Raw genomic sequence first — 19,093 nt, 5'->3', positions numbered from 1 at the left:
ATCAGCAATGCTTAATGTCTAAATCAGATATTAAACTTGATGCAAACATAAATAGTAATCTAGACCAGGGTTGGGAAACAATTTATATAAAGGGGAAAAAGTAAATAGTTCAGGCTCTGTGAGACATATGGTCTCTGCCATTGTAGAGTGACAATAGCTATAAATGATATATTAACATATGAGTGCATCAGTGTTCCAATAAAATTTTATTTACAAAAGTTGTCAGTGGGCCAGGTCTGCCTGCAGTCCATAGTTTGCCAACCCCCGATCTAGATTTCTTTATGGTTTTTCTTTTTTAAAAACAATTTTTTAATTGAAGTATAGCTGATTTAAAATGTGTAAGTTTCTACCAAACAGCAAAGTGATTAAGTTATTGTATTTTTTTTTATTAATTAAGCTAGGGCACCACAGACATATTCTAAGAGAAAGATCTTCACTTAGCTATTAAACATAGCACAGTGACAGTGTATTTTAAATTGAAGTATTTTGCAGATCTCAATTTATTATAGAAATGAGCTGTTTGAGTCCCTGGCTCTGCAGAGCACTCCAGTAATGCAATTCCAGCTTGAGAGGCACATACCACTCTAGGTCAAGTGCTGACATTGAAGGAAATTTTGGCAGTTGAGGGATGTCACAGCCACCAGGGCAGATGGAATTACTCTGTACTCTCTCTCTCTGTTTTGGCTAATTGGATTACTCTTCAGAGAAGGATGTTTGATAAAGTCAGATTAATAGGGGGATCCTCTTTAGCCAGCAAAGAACATACTTTCCTGAATGGAAGCAATGGGATGAGTTATCAAAACATGGGTGTCTGAGCTATAAGAAACACCTTTAGTACCAAAAGTAAAAGATCAAAGGGGTCCTATTAGCTACAAATATAAAGCTCCAGTATCTTGTTCTTCTAGTTCATGGACAAGAATTAAATATGCACTCTGAGTCAAACAGGACGTAAACCTATTGCTGTTTAGTCACTAAATCATGTCTGGCTCTTTTGTGATGCCATGGTCTGTAGCCCACCAGGCTCCTCAGTCCACAGGGTTTCCCAGGGCAAGAATACTGGAGTGGTTTGTCATTGCCTACTCCAAGGGATCTTCCTGACCCAGAGATTGAACCCAAGTCTCCTGCCTTGGCAGGCGGGTGCTCTACTGCTGAGCCACCAGGGAAGCCCATACATCTGTACTTTATCTTTTTTTGCCTTATTTCTTAGAACAGGCCTCCTTGCACAGTAGGAGACAAGTGAGAGTTATGATTTTGTGATAGTCATGTATGGTAGTAGAAAAGTCTTCCCACTAGAGACCATCTGGATATTCAGTCTAGCTCCACAGGTAGCCTTCAAGCCTCATTTTTCTTTTCAATCTTCAGATATAATGCCAACCATGGAAGATTTGTATGGAAATGAAATGAGATATGAAATATAGAGCTTCAAGGGGCACAACAGATACTCAAAAACCATTCAGCTCAGTTCAGTTCAGTCGCTCAGTTGTGTCCGACTCTTTGCGACCCCATGATTCGCAGCACGCCAGGCCTCCCTGTCCATCACCAACTCCCGGAGTTCACTCAGGTTCAAGTTCATCGAGTCAGTGATGCCATCCAGCCATCTCATCCTCTGTCGTTGCCTTCTCCTCCTGCCCCCAATCCCTCCCAGCATCAAAGTCTTTTCCAATGAGTCAACTCTTCACATGAGGTGGCCGAAGTACTGGAGTTTCAGCTTCAGCATTGTTCCTTCCAAAGAAATCCCAGGGCTGATCTCCTTCAGAATGGACTGGTTAGATCTCCTTGCAGTCCAAGGGACTTGCAAGAGTCTTCTCCAACACCACAGTTCAAAAGCATCAATTTTTCAGCGCTCAGCCTTCTTCACAGTCCAACTCTCACATCCATACGTGATTACTGGAAAAACCATAGCCTTGACTAGACGGACGTTAGTCGGCAAAGTAATGTCTCTGGTTTTGAATATACTATCTAGTTTGGTCATAACTTTCCTTCCAAGGAGTAAGTGTCTTTTAATTTCATGGCTGCAATCACCATCTGCAGTGATTTTGGAGCCCCAAAAAATAAAGTCTGACACTGTTTCTACTGTTTCCCTATCTATTTCCCATGAAGTGATGGGACCAGATGCCATGATCTTCGTTTCTGACTGTTGAGTTTTAAGCCAACTTTTTCACTCTTCTCTTTCACTTTCATCAGGAGGCTTTTTAGTTTCTCTTCACTGTCTGCCATAAGGGTGGTGTCATCTGCATATCTGAGGTTATTGATATTTCTCCCAGCAATCTTGATTCCAGCTTGTGTTAGTTCTACTCATTTTACATCCCTCAAAAATTAGAACCACTGTGTTGTGTGATTTAGTCCCTTTCATGAAGAAAATAGTGGTTTGTCCTTCTACTGGTGTCAGTGGTCTATCCTGAACATATTCCTCTGTGATTATATGTAAGAATTTTTCTTTGATCCCTTTGTGTGAGAGATGGAATCTTCCCAGCAATCCAAGGCTCTCCTCAAAACCCACACTGCAGTGGAAATGCTCTCTCCCCACAAAAGGCACATTGTCTAATAGCCGTGAAATGTTCTTTCCCATGGTGAATGGTGTGTTTTGAGATCCACGTAATGTATGGTCAGTGGGAAAACCAAAGTCTACATCATAGGCCTCTGCTGAGTTGGGTGGACTAACAAGATTATAGCTTTCAAATTGGAAATATGGAATATGATGCAAAGAAAGAAATACTTCTGAGGCAAGGCACACAATAGGGCCCATTTGGAAGCAGACACCATCATGGTACAAATGCAGAATTTGTATCTTGGTTCTGTAGTTCATAGGCATGGGTTACAATTTGAACATGATTATTTGGGTTTCTTCAGGATAATTTGTGTTCCTTCATACTAGTTATGATGCCCGAGACAACCTCTGCATCCTTCCACAATGCCATTTCGTTCTAGACCTAATGTAGCAGTAGATATCCTTAGGGCTGTCTCCTAATGTGTCCCGAGCTCTGTGTCAAGAATCTCATGTTTTCATCTGAATGTCTTTCAGACCAAAGGTAGCTTCATGCCACAATCAGACTTTTTTAGTAAACCTAGTTCTATGACTGAGATTCTTGCCACTCTTTTTGGAAAGTTGGAGAAAATCCATGGAGATCAATGACCAACACAATCCTCTCTAGAAATTAAAATTGCAGCATTAATAGTTGATGAAAGTGTGGTTTGTTTGGTCTGAGGAGGGAAGCTACCTAAAGAAGTTAGTCATGCTTCCAGTTGCCATGAACCTAAGATTTTTGGAGGAATATAAAAATTAAGAGTACTGAGCCTTTTTCGAAGAACTGTGGTCATTTCCAACATTGTCCCCAGGCAATCTGATTCCAACCCAGCTGAAGAAGTTTTCAGCAAACATCACCCCATCTAGTGTACACAGAAATTGCAAGGCTTAAAAGGTATATGCTGGCAATCAGTATAAAACAACGGGCTTCAGACAACTACAAAGTTGCTGAGGATGGGCTATGTTTGTACATGATTACTGTCACTCTGGAATATGCTGTGGGGTTCATGTTGATCTTTTTTGTTATATTGATGTCATTCCAAACATCAAACAATAGGGTATTAAGGCTTAGTTAAGTTACCCTGCCTTTCTTTCCCAGCTTTCCTTTCCTAGGCAATTCGTAGAATTTGTATACTGCACCAGCAGTTTTTATCTTTTCTTACATTTGCCAGCAAGATGCAGTTTACTTTATTTGACACAGCACATAACTACAGAAGTGCTAAAGGACTTCTGGAAATCATTTATCCCAGCCCTCATCCCCACCCCAAAGCCAATGCTGGATTTCCGATGGAGATGGCTTCATTTTTCCTAGTCTGGTGGCTCTCAAATTTGGGTACATCAGAATCACATGAGGGCTTGTTAAAACACAGATCCCTGGGCACCACCCTCAGAGTTTCTAATTCGGTAGATAGGGAGCTTGCATCCCTAACACGTTCCATAGATGCTCCTGCTATTCATCCGAGAACCACACTTTGAGAACCATATTCCTCCCAAAGTGAGGCAACGATTGAGAGAAAGCACCCTTCTCAACTGACACTTTACATCTTTATTATTTTAGTTGATTACCCAATGTAGCATTATCAGTAATCTACTTCCAGTGATCAAGATTAGAATGTGTTTCCCAGCCTAGAGAAAGACTTCAACAGTAACACAACTCCAGTGGCATTGCAGGAGGAATGTGCTATTAGAAAAGGGCTGGCTGAATTGTGCTGCCGCTTCTCCTCCCCTCTCCCTTCACCTTCCCCTTTCCCCTCCTCCTCCTTCCCTTTCTCCTTCTAACTATTATTGCATATTTTTGTTTCTAGGAGCTTCAGCTGCAGTCTGGACTTAAGGCCAATATGGATGTTCAGGGTGGTCTAGCTATTGATATTACAGGTGCCATGGAGTTTAGTCTGTGGTATCGTGAATCTAAAACCCGAGTGAAAAACCGGTAAGCATATGTACAGTACTCTACGAAAAGAACCACAGATATTTCTTTTTTAATTTTATTAACATATAGTTGATTTACAATGTGAATTTCTGCTGTATAGAAAAATGATTCGGTTTTACTGAACATATATATGTTCTTTTTCATATTCTTTTCCATTATGGTTTATCATAGAATATTGAATATAGTTCCCTGTGCTATATAGTAGGACCTGGTTATTTATCCATTCTATATATAATAATTTGCCACTTCTCATAGCAAACTCCCGGTCCTTCCCTTCCCCATCCCACTCCCCCTTGGCAACCGTGAGTCTGTTCTCTATATGCAGAGATATGGTTTTGAAATTCTTTAACCTTCCAACCCCTCAAAATCTATGCTTTCTATTTGTAATCATTAAATCATAGAGTAGGAAGTAACCACAGGAGTCAACCTTACCATAGATCCTTATGAGCGGGTAGGTATATAATACAACTTAGAGAAGGATCTTCTTGCTTTTAAAGACATCCATGGACAGCTTGCCCAGTGGGTGAGACATCCATCTTCTCTTGGTATTCCACTTTCGGTTCAGTTTAGTCGCTCAGTCGTGTCCAACTCCTTGTGATCCCATGGACTGCAGCACGCCAGGCTTCCCTGTCCACCACCAACTCCTGGAGCTTGGTCAAACTCATGTCCATTGAGTTGATGATGCCATCCAACCATCTCATTCTCTGCCATCCCCTTCTCCTGCCTTCAGTCTTTCCCAGAATCAGGGTCTTTTCCAAGGAGTCAATTCTTCGCATAAGGGGGACAAAGTATTGGAGCTTGAGCATCAGTCCTTCCAATGAATATTTAGGACTGATTTCCTTTAGGATTGACTGGTTTGATCTTCTTGCAGTCCAAGGGACTCTCAAGAGTCTTCTCCAACACCACAGTTTAAAAGCATCCATTCTTCAGTGCTCAGCTTTGTTTATGGTCCAACTCTCACATCCATACATGACTACTGGAAAAACCATAGCTTTAACTAGACAGACCTTTGTTTTGCTTTTTAATATGCTGTCTAGGTTGGTCATAGCTTTTCTTCCAAGGAGCAAGTGTCTTAATTTCATGGCTGCAGTCATAAAATAAGCAGGGTAACAAAATATTCCACTTTAGTAGTTGACAATGCTGTCAGAAAACTTTACTTTTAAGCAAATTATTTTAGCTTATCCCTCTTGTTGAGATTTAAAATCTTTCTTCTTTTGCTATCTTCAGTGGAGAAAAATAAAAAGATGATCACTTTTGTGAAAAATCTAAGTCTTAAATATTCTGAGTCCTTTAAATGTATTTATCAGTGTTCATTTTTCTAAATAGAATTTTCTCAGGTCCTTTAGCTTTTTTAATTGAATCATCAGATCAAATGAAAGCATTTTATTTTGACCTTAAAGCATCTTTGAACTAGCATTATAATCAAAATAATTTTTCTTCTGTTTGTTATAGCATTGAAGAAAAGAAAATGACATTGATTTTTACATTTTTGGATATTTAAAAATACAGTGGGGCAGCAGTGAGATAGGAGTGCTAAAATTAGATTTTAAAATTTATTTTGAACGATGGGTGAAAGAATTGAGAAAAATCAAAAGGTAGCACACTTAACATGAAAGATGAGCCTCAGGGTTACTGAAAGGAACCAAAGAATGAGAAATGGGAGAAGCTTTCAGAGGGATAAGCAATGTAATTTAGGGCTTCCCACCAAATCAGTCATTTTTCTTGTCTTTCTGATGTATTTTCTGGATAGAAGTTTTCCCAAATTAAACTGAGTTGAATTATTTGCAGAAGGAAGTGAACAACAGCAATGCCAAAAAAAAGAAAAAAAAAGGTGGCTTTTTGAAAGGGACACAATATCCCTGATTGTCTGCCAGTGTCCACATTATAGCCAGTTCATCTTCAGTTTACCATTTGCTCATTTAAAGATGGTCTAAGCCTTTGTTGAGTGTAAGATACGAGAAGGTATGGTAAAGGGTTCAGGGATTTAAATGCTACCACCTCTGACCTACTTTTCACTGGCAATGGCAGCAAGTGTGCTGTGAGTAGGACGGCAAGCATTAGTAGGTCTATCAAAAGAGTGTAGCGTACAACTCAGATTTCATCTGAAGTCTGCAATTAAATTAGAGTGGTCCCAGAGGTAAGCCTTCTACTAGAATTGCTTATCCTCTTCATTTTCCTCCAAGACTTTATCCTACTCAGTCCAGTCTGTCTAGGTGATCATTGGAGAACCTATGATATCTGTCCTTTCTGAGCCATGCAATATACATGCTATAGGAATTGTTCTTCATGATACTATATATTTTTTAAAAATATCTTGGCAACCATAGACTTCTGTCACCAAAGACCTTTTAGAGAAAGTAATGAAATGAATTAAAATAACTACATAGAAGCCAAAAGAGAGATCGGTACCAAGAAAATTGTTGTAAACATCAGCTGTCTTCTGGGTGAGCTTAGATTTTAAGATAATCAGGTATTTCTGACTTTCTGAAAGGACCAGATCCCAGGCATCTTTTCCTCTTGGCTCTTGGTATGCCCTTATCAAACATTAATGTCAGATAGACATTTCATTTCCACATTTAGAACTGAAGGCTGGGAGAGGACTCAGAGGTAAGGCAAATTTTCACTGGCCAATTCCTAGAACTATCCAGGCTCTGGATAATTCCAACAGAATTCTAAGCAAATTTAGGTCACCTTTCCAGTTATCAATGTCAGAAATTCAGACCCCATGGTCTGTTAGTTCAGCTCAGTTAAATGTGATTCATGGATTATTTTGCTCAATTTTTAGGGTAAGTGTGTTAATAACTGGTGACATCACGGTGGACTCCTCTTTTGTGAAAGCTGGCTTGGAAATTGGTGCAGAAACAGAAGCAGGCTTGGAGTTTATCTCCACGGTGCAGTTTTCTCAGTACCCATTTTTAGTTTGTCTGCAGATGGACAAGGAAGATGTTCCATACAGGTAAGAAACAGGACTTATGGAATGTTCCAGGGACATCAAGAGTTCACCAGGAACTTGCACCCAATTTTGAGCATTCCACAGAAATTAAAGGAAAATGGTAAAACCCAGTGAGACATGAATTTTCTTTAAATGAGTAAAGAATAATTGATAAGACTAAAAAAAAAAATGACAGTTTCTAGCAGGCCAAGAAACTATAATGACAAGTTCATTTGATTCTGGAGATAATATCATATTCTAGCCCAGAAATAATTTATCAAGGCAACAAAGAGATTTGACTTAGTGTACGTTTCCACATAGTTTCAGCAAAAACACTAGATGCATGTTTACTATCAGCTGTTTTCACAGTTTTCTCTTGGATAGAAAGCTCAAAACAGAGCATCTGACAATCATTTACTATGGCTTAAAAGCCCGAATGAATTCACAAGTTTTATGTAATCCATATAACAGCAACTTGACCTGGTTTAAGTTTTGGTTGGGGATTTTGAATTTTAAAAAACATGCTTTTATTAGAGTACTTGTGTGTGCATGCTCAGTCTCTCAGTTGTGTTCAACTCTTTGTGACCCCATGAACTATAGCCTGCCAGGCTCCTCTGTCCATGGAATTCTTCAGGCAAGAACACTGGAATGGGTAGACATTGCGTTCTAAGGATCTTCCCAACCCAGGGATCAAACTCAGGTCTTTTACATTACAGGCAGATTCTTTACCATCTGAGCCACCAGGGAAGCTTCCCTGAGGCTATTAAGCAGTTACTAATTTATATTAACTTATGTCTAGAATGGACTTCCCTGGTGGCTCAGATGATAAAGAATCCGCCTGCCAATGCAGTAGACCTGGGTTCAATCCTTGGGTCAGGAAGAGCCCCTGGAGAAGGGAAAGGCTACCCTCTCTAGTATTCTTGCCTAGAAAATCCAATGGTCAGAGGAGCCTGGCGGGCTACAGTCCATGGGCTCACAAAGAGTTGGACGTGAATGAGCGACTAACACACACACACGCACACGTCTAGAATAAACGTCCATTAACACATTAAAAAGAACATCAACCTTCCAGTGGTCAAAATGCAGTGACCAGGAGCCCAGGCACAAGGCTAACTGATCTGGTTCCACATTTCACTTGGCCCAGAGCTCTGGGGTTGTTTCCCTCTCAGCATTGTTGGCGTAAATCCAGATGGATTTGCTCCTTACTAAAAGGGGTGTACCCCAAAGGCAGGGCCCCTGGAATGAGGGATGGGGGACATAGCAAGGCCTAGAAAGCTTAGCAGCATCTCCAAAACTCTGAGAGGCATTTGGTCCTTCATGCCAGAAAAATGAGTGGCAGGACTCTCATATCCCAGGCCTGTGAAGTGTATCTGTTGGTGGGCAACGAAATGGGAAGAAAAAAATCACCCCACTCATGGGAATGAAAGCTTTGGTACTGTCGTCCTTTCTCAAATGGCTTTGGCTCAGAAGCTTGAAGTGTTCATTCAATAACTGGGCTCTGATGGGTGTGGTGTGACTTTAATATGTGTGTGATTTTGTTATTGTTGTTTTTATGCAGGCAATTTGAGACAAAATATGAAAGGCTGTCCACAGGCAGAGGTTATGTTTCTCGGAAGAGAAAAGAAAGCCTAATAGGAGGATGTGAATTCCCGCTGCACCAAGAGAACTCTGACATGTGCAAGGTGGTGTTTGCTCCTCAACCAGAGAGTAGTTCCAGTGGTTGGTTTTAAAACTGATGGGGGCTGTTTCACTAGACTCCATCTCACCGGAAGGGATACGATGTGACATGCCTAAGTATTGCTCTCTGAGAGCACAGTGTTTACATATTTACCTGTATTTAAGAGTTTTGTGAAACGTGATAAAAAACCTCACATAATTAAGTTTGGGCCTGAATCATTCGATACTACCTACAGTGTCATTCTGAGCCAATCTATGTGATACTTTTAGTAGCATTCAAAGTTTTCCTGCATCTCTCTCAAATTACATTTACTATTGTGAAACTTGTTCTGCCCTAAAAAGAAACTATTAAAAAAAAAAAAAAAAGACATACACACACTTGGGGGAGCGCAATTTTGTTTCAAAAATGTTCAATCAGTGTATGAAGTCCTTGGTAAAATCTTACATGGCTTGTCTCTTCCAAACATGCCCAGTCAGGAAAGTAGAGCTTTTTGTTGCTGTTTTTAGGGGGCATGAGGGAAAAGGGACATGACTTTTAAAGGCTTCTGTCAACCATGTTCAAGAGTTAATATTTATCACTTCTATTGTTAGTTTTATTGAGCCTTGAGGTAGGAGGCACACAGAATTGACACGTACCATCTCACCTCTCTGCGGGCCACATAGATTGCTAGAAGAAAGCCTGTCAGTCCTCTGCCTTCTGCCTTACAAAAATGTCAGACTGAGCTTACCAGAATTAGCAATATTAACTTCAGGAACTCCATTTGACTTTTTTTGTGCTGCGTCTCTTTGAGACTTCCGTATGGTCCACTGTCCTTTATAAGGAAGATCCTCAAGTATTCATCATTTTTTTATCTTTCGATCAATTGTTTTGTGGTGGGAGTTCCAATCTGTTGGACTACAATCTACAAAAGCTGGGAGAACTTAATAATACTTTAAGAAACTGATGGATTTGGATTCTAAACTATGAAATCAAGAAAAGAATGTCTCTATCTGTACAAATTAAAAGAAACATTAAAAGAGACATCTCTTACACCTCCTGTATTGGCAGGTGGGTTCTTTACTACCAGCAATCAGTACTTTACTCTTTTTACTGTTGAATAATATCCCATTATATAAATATGCCATTTATCAGTTGACGGACATTTGAATAGTTTTCACCTTTTCATATGTTAACCATTTTCAAGTATTTACTAATAAAACAGACATGTGTATTAGTGACAGGATCCAAACAGATAACAGGTGCTTACTTGTCCATGAAACACACACACCCAAAATGGAAGTTTAAGTAGCCCACCATTAGTTGTAAATTTAAGATGAAATGTGATGAAATAAATATGTGGAATTCCCACTGAATTGCTTTTGTCTTCTATTACTTAGTTGTTGTTCAATCGCTAAGTCACGTCCAACTCTTTGCAACCCCATGGACTGCAGCACACCAGGCTTCCGTCTTTACTATCTCCAGGAGTTTGTTCAGACTAGTGTCCGTTGAGTCAGTGATGCCATCCAGCCATCCATTACTTTGAGCTCCATATTTGTCTGTTACCGTCACTTTCTGAGCACAGATACACATACAACTGAGCCTCTACAGCTCTGCAGAATAGGCCAGGTGCTCTAATGAGTGGTCAGGAAATACACTGCTGAAAACAGCAGCAGTCAGAAGCTCTTAAAAACAAGCTCTAAGCCCAGTTTTTTAAAACTTTGGACCAGCACACTTATTGTGGTACTGAGAAAAGAAAAAAGACTACAAACCAGGAGGGTTTTGGGGGATACTGGTAGTGGTGGTGGCATTGGCCTTGGAGGAAACATTCTGTAGAGATACTGTTGTTGCAGCTAAAGCAAGTTGATGCAAGATGTTGTGAGCTAAGAAACCTCGGCCATGTGAGGCTTGGCCCATCCCAGCTACTTCTGTGATAACAGCCTGTGTGGTGTGTGTGTGTGTGCGGGCTCAGTTGTGTGCAACTCTGCGATCCCATGTACGGTAGCCCGCCAGGTTCCTCTGTCCGTGGTATTTTTCAGGCAAAAATACTGGAGTGGGTTGCCGTGACCTCCTCCAGGGGATCTTCCCGATCCTGGGATTGAACCCACGTCTCTTACCTCTCCTACACTGGCAGGCGGGTTCTTTCGCACTAGTGACCAGTATTTGACTCTTTTTACGGTTGAATAATATTCCATTATATAAATATACCATTTAACAGTTGATGTTCATTTGGGTAGTTTTCACCTTGGGTTATTATGAGTAATTCTGTTATGAACTTTTGTGTACAAATTTTTGTGTGAGCATATGTTTTTATTTCTCTTGGGTATATGCCTCATAGTAGAATTGCTAGGTCAAATAGCAATTCTATGTTTAGACTTTTAAGAATTGCCAAATTGTTTTTCATGTGACTACACCATTTTACATTTCTACCAGCAGTGTATAAGGTTTCTGATATCTCCCTATCTTCAACAACAATCTTACTGCCCTTTTAAAATTATAGCCATCCTAGTGGATGTGAAATGGTACTTCACTATTGTTTTGATTTGTGTTTCCCTAATGACTAATGATGTTGAGCATTCTTCAGTGCACTTTCTAACCACTGCATATTATTATGTTCTTTGGAGATATGTTTATTCAGATCCTTTGCCTTTTAAAAAATTGGATTATTTGTCTTTATTATTGAGTGGTAAGAATTCCTTGTATATTTGGGCTGTAAGTCCCTTGTCAGATAAATAATTTCTGAATATTTTTTCCATTCTGTGTGATGTCTTTTCGCTCTCTTGATAATGTTCTTTGAAACACAAGAGTTTTTAATTGTAGTGAAACGCAAGTAATCTGTTTTTTCTTTTGTTGCTTGTACTTTTGGTCACATCCAAGAAACCACTGGAAGTCCAAGGTCACAAAGATTTACCCCTATGTTTTCTTGTAAGAGTTTCATAGTTAGCTCTTAATTAAATATTTGATCTAGTTTGAATTAACCTTTATATATGATGTGCAGTAGGGGGTCCAAATTCATTCTTTTGTATGTGGACACCTGGTTGTCCCAACAGCATTTGTTAAAAGTATTTTTTTTCCCCACTAAATTGTCTTCTTTGTTGAAAATCAATTGACTGTAAGTGTAATGGCTCACTTCTGAATTGTCAGTTTTATTCTATTAATCTGCATATTATCTTTATTCCAGTAGGATACTCTTTTGAGTGTTGTTGCTTTATAGTAACTTTTGAAATTGTGACCTGTGAGTCCACCTACTTTGTTCTTTCTCAAGATTGTTGTGGCTATCCTGAGTCCCTTGAGTTTCCATATGAATTTTAGGATTTAGCTTGTCAATTTCCACAAACACAGCTGGGATTCTGATAAGGATTATATTGAATCTGTGCATCAGTTCAAGAAGTATTACCATCTTAACAATATTATATCTCCTGATCCATGAATGTGAGACACCTTTCCACTTACTGAAATCTTTTAAAATTACTTTCAACGATGTTTTGTGATTTTCAGAGTATAAGTTTTGCACTTCTTTTGTCAAATTTATTCCAAGTGTTCTATTATTTTTGATGCTATTGTGAATGGAATTGTTTTCTTACTTTCATTTTCGAATTTTTCATTGCAAGTGTATAAAAATGCAATTTTTTGTATTTGATCATGTATCCTGCAACCCTGCTGAACTCACTTGTTAGTTCTAATATCTTATGATAGATTCCTAAAGATTTTCTATATAAAAGAGCATATCATCTGTAAATAAAGACTGTTTTGCTTCTTCCTTTCCAATATAAATTGCTTTAATTTTCTTATTGCTTAAATGCCCTGGCTAGAACTTGGAGCCTGAACATTGAATGGAAGTAGTGAGTGTGGACATAGCAAAGATGGTGGTGCTAGCAATGATGGTGGTGGGGGTGAGAGCAATGAGGGATGATAACCCCAGAACGTGGAAGGAGGGCTCAAATTACTTGGTAAAGCTCCAGTTCTATTTTCACTAATTAATTTACTTTAAAATTCATAAAAACTTATTTGAAAGCTTAAAACATATTAAAAATAGTCTAAATGTGCTCCTGTACAGGGGAGGAGGGACAGAGTTCAAGATGTCTATCCTGTCATTGGGCTTCCCACGTGTTTCAGCTGGGAAGTTGAAAGTTAAGAGTCTGTTCTGGACTCAGGTTGATCAAATATTCACTGCACTTTCTGCATTAATTTAGTTGTCAATTGAGACAGTGGGGACAGCAGATGAGTGGAACCGGCAGGTTGTGACTTGAAATTCCAGGTCTACAATCTGTTGGTTGAATGATTTGGGGCATATGACTCTATTTGTCCTCTTTAGAATAGGTATGATAATCCTATTTCACTGGGTGGTTTGAAGAATTCCTTGAGATAATGAATGTATATAGCGCTGAGCACACGGTGCTGTGCTTAGTCGCTCAGTCGTGTCCGACTCTTTGCGACCCCATGGACTGTAGCCCACCAGGCTCCTCTGTCCATGGGATTTCCCAAGCAGGAATACTGGAGTGGATTGCCATTTCCTTCTCCAGGGGATCTTCCCAACCCAGGGATCAAACCCAGGTCTCCCACGTTGCAGGCAGATCCTTTACCGACTGCGCCACCAGAGCACACAGTAGCATCTGATAAATGTTATTTTCCACTTGACTTAATACTGTTTTTAGTATTAGAGATGTCATGACCAATGTTCTTAGTCATCAATGATCAGTTTCAACAAAATAATATTTGTTTATACTTTCTACCTCTACCTTCCAACTAGTGAGATAACACAGTGGTCACACTCCTCTAACTCAATGGCCAGGATATCTGAGCCTCTCATGTGTGGCATTCAGGAGAGTGGGAAGCAGGGAGGGCAGTTTGGAATAAGACCACATGATTTCTTTCCCTTTCTTCAGCTACTGCTTAACCAGGATTGGCTTCTCTTGTGTATCAGACTCCTTTACTATCCAGGACTTCTAAACCCCCAAGATGGAGTCAGGTCTGTTTGCAGCTTGACTGTGCAGACAAGCAGTTCACACTCACAGAGCCTACTGCATGATTGCATATTCTGTTTGATGAGGTTATAGAGGAGCATAAAAGTTGATATCAATAAAAAGTCCACCATTGGAGGTACATTAACTAATCATTTACCTTCCATAGTGGGATTAACATTAATCTAGGATGAGTTCGTAATCCTTTGCTACTCTCCTATTAATAAGAGTTTAATTTGTTCACAGTTGACTTGGAACGTCACATAAACCTGTATGCTATTTTCATCCTTCTATTTTTACTAAAAAGATTCCTGCCATAATCTTCTAGGATTACATGTAAAAGTTTGGACCTTCTCTTTCCAGAATAGGCTTTAGATTATATTACCTGATTCCTTTGTTAGTGAAAGTGAGTCACCTCCATTCTGTTTTGGGTTACCTATCCCCACTTTTTTAAACCTCTCCCACTTAATTTGCTTGAAGATCAACCATGTAAACACAGTCAAAAGTAAGATTTCTGTGTGAGATGAATTAAATTATTGAGATACAAAGAGATGTTTGTGAGTGAAGATGTTCTAATATATTCCCCAATTATGGAAGAAGACATCAGCTTTCCAATAAAATCAGAGAGGACCTTGGTGAAGCCAAAGCACTTATGGGATGATCAGACAGTTCCCAAGACTTAATTATTTTTACTTCACCAAAGTCTTCCACAGTCTCCCAGTTACCCTCATGATTCATCATTTTATACAGAACCTCTTAGGCACCATGCACTGCTCTAGGCACTTCATAGGTGGCCTATAATTTCATCCTCAAAATGATCCTATACTGTAGAAACTGTAATTATACACCTTTTCTGTATGGAGAACTGAAGCACAGAGAGACTCAGGGCCTTGTGTAAGATCTCATAACCAGTAGAGATCACAGGATTAATCCAGGAGTCTCCCTCTAGCGTTCAGGCATGTAATCATTGTCCTCTGCTACCTACCCAGGATTCAATCTGAGCTCCTAAGTCTGGAAGTGAGTTTCCTCTCCACACTCAAATTCAACATTTCATTCCAGCTTCAACCACATGACTCTTCACAAGCAGCACCCCTCATGTTCCTGCCACATATACTCTCCAAACACACCAACATCCAGCTGTTCAGTTCCTCGTCTCTCACCCTTCCTTCTGCCCAAACGAATCTCCCCAAGCACAGCTTCCGTCATACTTCCTGTGCGTAGAAGCTGCCAATGACTGAGCCACCTGCTTGCAGGTACACTTGGTACGTCTGCCACCCACCTGGGAATTAGAAAGGGTGAGCTTCTCAAGCTTAGATCCACACTTGGAGAGCCTTGCCCTAGAAAAAAAAGAAGATATTTAAAGTCATAAGAAGACTCCCAGTCTCTTCTAAAGTTTGCAAACTGTGTGTGTGTGTGTGTTTAGAAAGTGGAGTTGTTGGGTGAGGGAAGGGTTGAAAGCAAGTGTTTGTATTTTAGCAGTGAATATGTATTTCAGCAAATCACAAGGCACTTCTCATCCCTCAGTCTTCAGGATAATTTTATACAAGCGAAGTGCTAAAATATGAAGTTTCTAAATAAGGTGTTTGCATGTTTTGGGGTAGATGATAGGGAGATATCTGTGTCAAAAGTGTTAAGATTATTCATGACCTTTTATTAGAGGACTTTGTCTCAAGGAAATCATCAGACATGCTTGGAAAGATTTGTGTTCAGAGATGTTCATGGCAGCATTATTTTCACAGCCCCAAACCATAAGAACTAAGTGCTTAAAATATGAGATTAAGTAAACATGAGATAAGAAATAAGATATAGATGTTAAAAAACATTCCTTTAAAAATATTGGAAGTTAAGGAGGTAGGTTTATAAATGTATGGAAAAAATAGACTACAAAATAGCAGGTAAAGTATCAAATACACTTGTAAGTAATAATATTTGCTTCTGGAGGTATTTTGCTTAGTGATTAAGAATTTTCCTGCTTTTTAGTTTTTAGATTATTTTTACATTTCTAAATTTCATTCAAAGAACATGTACTATTTTTATAAACAGAAGATATCCCAGTAAGTGGTTTGAGCATTTTTAAGCAAACTGTATAGGAGTGAACTTGAATTTTTCAGTAGCAAATGTGCTATAATTAAGAGGTGTATTGTAGTAGTTTATATTTCTTTTTTTTGTTAGTAGTTAATATTTCTTGAATGCAACTATAGGCTAGGAGTAATATGCATTATCTCACAATTCTGTCTTTATAATAATATATAATATGCCACATATTATATGTATATTATAATGTTATCCTATAATGCTCTATCTAGGGTTTGCTTGTGTGGAATATACATACGTGTATAATAAAACCTGTTTTCACTCGCTATCCAGTGGTACTGAAGGTATATAAGCCTTCAGGGATGATTATACTCAAGGGGCAATCTGTTGATTGGGGCAGAAAAAAATATATGTAAGTTTTTGCTGTGTCTCTGATGACTATCTTTTCACACCATTTCTGTGTGAATAAACTTCCTGTCAAAGGGCTTGGGCCTTGCTACTGCCCGACATGCTCCTCTCCTTACTGCCCTTCAACAGCTCCCTGCCCTCTGCACAGCTAAACTGCTGCTTCACTTTCAGTCTCTTGCTATTGCGCTGGTTTTCTGCTTCTCTTCACACCTAGCCCTCTTTGCGCCATGCCTGCCCCATGCTGGGTCGCTGGCATGGATCTCCTCTTTGCAGCCCTTGGCCAGTTTCCTCTTTCAATCTCCATGCCTTCGACAAGGCTTAGACTAAAGAGTTTCATCAGCGTATCAGGCATTCTCACCATGTTTAAAGGCTTCCTGAAATCCTAACCTCTTCATGAGTCAGAATGCCTGGCGTATAGCAGACATTCATTCATTCCTAAAGAACATTAATTCCCTCCATGCTAGAAATACACTAGTGAGATTCTACCCTCTGAGATTCCAGCATATGCTCAACACATACATAAGGCACACCCAACAAATCTCTTTTTTGTTTATTGGAGTATAATTGCTTTCCAATGTTCTGTTAGTTTCTGCTGTACAACAGTGTGAATCAGCTATACGTATACATATATCCCTCTTGAACCTCCCTCCCCTCCACATCCTACCCCTCTAGGTCATCACATGATGGTGTATGGTGTATACATGTCAATGAACAAATCTTTATAGACCATTCTCATTCTAGATTTTTTCTAGAATCTTTGACCTAACCTACACTAGTCTAAGAACCAGCTTTAAAATTCCTTCTTTAAAAAGTATCTGTTTAAAGGAAAGGAAAATAAAAGTGAAGTCGCTCAGTCATGTCCGACTCTTTGCGACCCCATGGACTGTAGCCTACCAAGCTCCTTTGTCCATGGAATTTTCCAGGCAATAGTACTGGAGTGGATTGCCATTTCCTTCTCCAGTGGATCTTCCCGACCCAGGGATTGAACCCAGGTCTCTCACATTTACTGTCTGATCCACCAGGGAAGTCCAAAGCACTCCTTATTTAGGATGGTGGTTAAAACAAGTCCCTGAATTATTTGACACTCTTTCCATTGAGAGATGGGACTATGTTTCTGCCCACTGAAATCCGGGCTACGTGAATGCTTGTCAGATAGAGTAAAAGTGATGCTGTCTCACTCTGAACTAGGCCTTGAGAAATGGGCAGTGTCTGTTCCTGTCTCATGGGATAGTCATTTTTGGAACCCAGCCACCATGTTTTGAGGAAGCCCAAGCAGTCCAGGGTTCAATCCAGGGTTGGGAAGATCCCCTGGAGAAGGAAAAGGCTACCCACTCCAGTATTCTGGCCTAGAGAATTCCATGGACTGTATAGTCCATGGGGCTGCAAAGAGTCAGACACGACAGAGCAATTTTCACTTTCTGATCACTTTTCAAGCTGTCCATGGAGAGGCCCAGCTGAAGAGGAACTGAGGCTCTTGACTGGCTCCAACTGAGCTCCCAGCTGACAGCTATTATCAGCTTTCTAGTCATAGGAATGGGCCGTTGTGGAAGTAGATTCTCCCTAGAAGTCGAGCTGCTACGAAAAGCAGAGCCAAACCTTCCATGCTGAGCTCTGCCCAAATTGCAGACTCACAAGTTAAACACATGAGTTTTGTATTTTTTAAGCCACTAAGTTTTAGGGTGGATTGTTATTCAGCAATACACAATGAGAACAATGGTTCTGGACATATGCAGTGAATCTGCTTTAGGAGGGCTTTGCTAGATGGTTAAATTGCTCTGCATAAGAAATAATAGGAAAATAAGAGGATTCTGAGCCAGCAAGCTAAGGAGCAGAGGATGAAGAGAGGCAGAGGGCTCCAACCATACAGAGGATGGGAAAAGCACAAACGAACTCAACAGCTAGCAAAATGCTCTAGTGCCTATTCGGAACAGGCGTGCCAGTGCTCAGGTTAAAGGTGTTTGCTGACACAGCTGGCTGCAGGCACGGGGCACATGCCAATCTCTGTGCCATTACCATAAGCATTCAACATAACCCTGCCATATGTATACATTCTCGAGTCTGGAATACTCAGGACAGGATGGGTACACTGCAATGAAGCTTGGTGGAATAGCACAATGCAATTATTAAGGTTTATAGTAACTTCAGTGTTAGAGCTGATCCTTCCTGCCCTGTCTCCAACTGTGTGCCTCATTTATTTTGGTTTTGAAGGGGATGACCACAGATACTTTCCTGAGCCTCAGTGTGAACCCTTGGGGACATTCGTTGTCTAGGTTGCTCTTTGGTGTCAGTGGAGCATCCCATACCTTGGTAGGTGCCCCTCACAATGTTCCTTAATAATGAGAGCATGTAGATGCCTTAGATACCTTGATTAAGTGAAATACTCTAGGTCCAAGGAAAGACCATATCAGACTCTGACGTCAAGAACCATAAAATAATAAACTCATGTTGTCTGAAGCCACTATTTTCAGTGGCTTAAGCCACTAAGTTTGTGGTTACCACAAGAGAAAAGTAATAAAACCTGGATGTGAAACATTACAATAGAGTGTTTTAAGTTAAAGGAAAGATTTGTTAGAAGACAGAAAAAAAGGAAAATGTCCAAAGCTTGTTTCTTGAGTTAAAAGAAAGACAAAACAGTGCACATTTTCTTTGC

The 19,093-nt window shown here is 39.8% G+C and overlaps 1 protein-coding gene across 1 annotated transcript in view; it reads left to right on the top strand.

The window, feature by feature from the left end:
- Positions 1-9,116, top strand: part of MTTP (microsomal triglyceride transfer protein) — a 53,224-nt gene extending 44,108 nt beyond the window's left edge. The window contains exons 16-18 of the mRNA XM_052642211.1: positions 4,330-4,454; positions 7,240-7,410; positions 8,945-9,116. Coding sequence (XP_052498171.1) covers positions 4,330-4,454; positions 7,240-7,410; positions 8,945-9,116 — 468 coding nt within the window. The remainder of the gene's footprint in view (positions 1-4,329; positions 4,455-7,239; positions 7,411-8,944) is intronic.
- The last annotated feature ends 9,977 nt before the right edge of the window (positions 9,117-19,093 follow it).

The sequence above is a fragment of the Budorcas taxicolor genome, chromosome 6, assembly GCF_023091745.1.
Source record: "Budorcas taxicolor isolate Tak-1 chromosome 6, Takin1.1, whole genome shotgun sequence".
Taxonomy (NCBI): domain Eukaryota; kingdom Metazoa; phylum Chordata; class Mammalia; order Artiodactyla; family Bovidae; genus Budorcas; species Budorcas taxicolor.
Note: the sequence above shows the minus strand (reverse complement) of the source record. Positions and strands in the feature narration are given on the sequence as shown.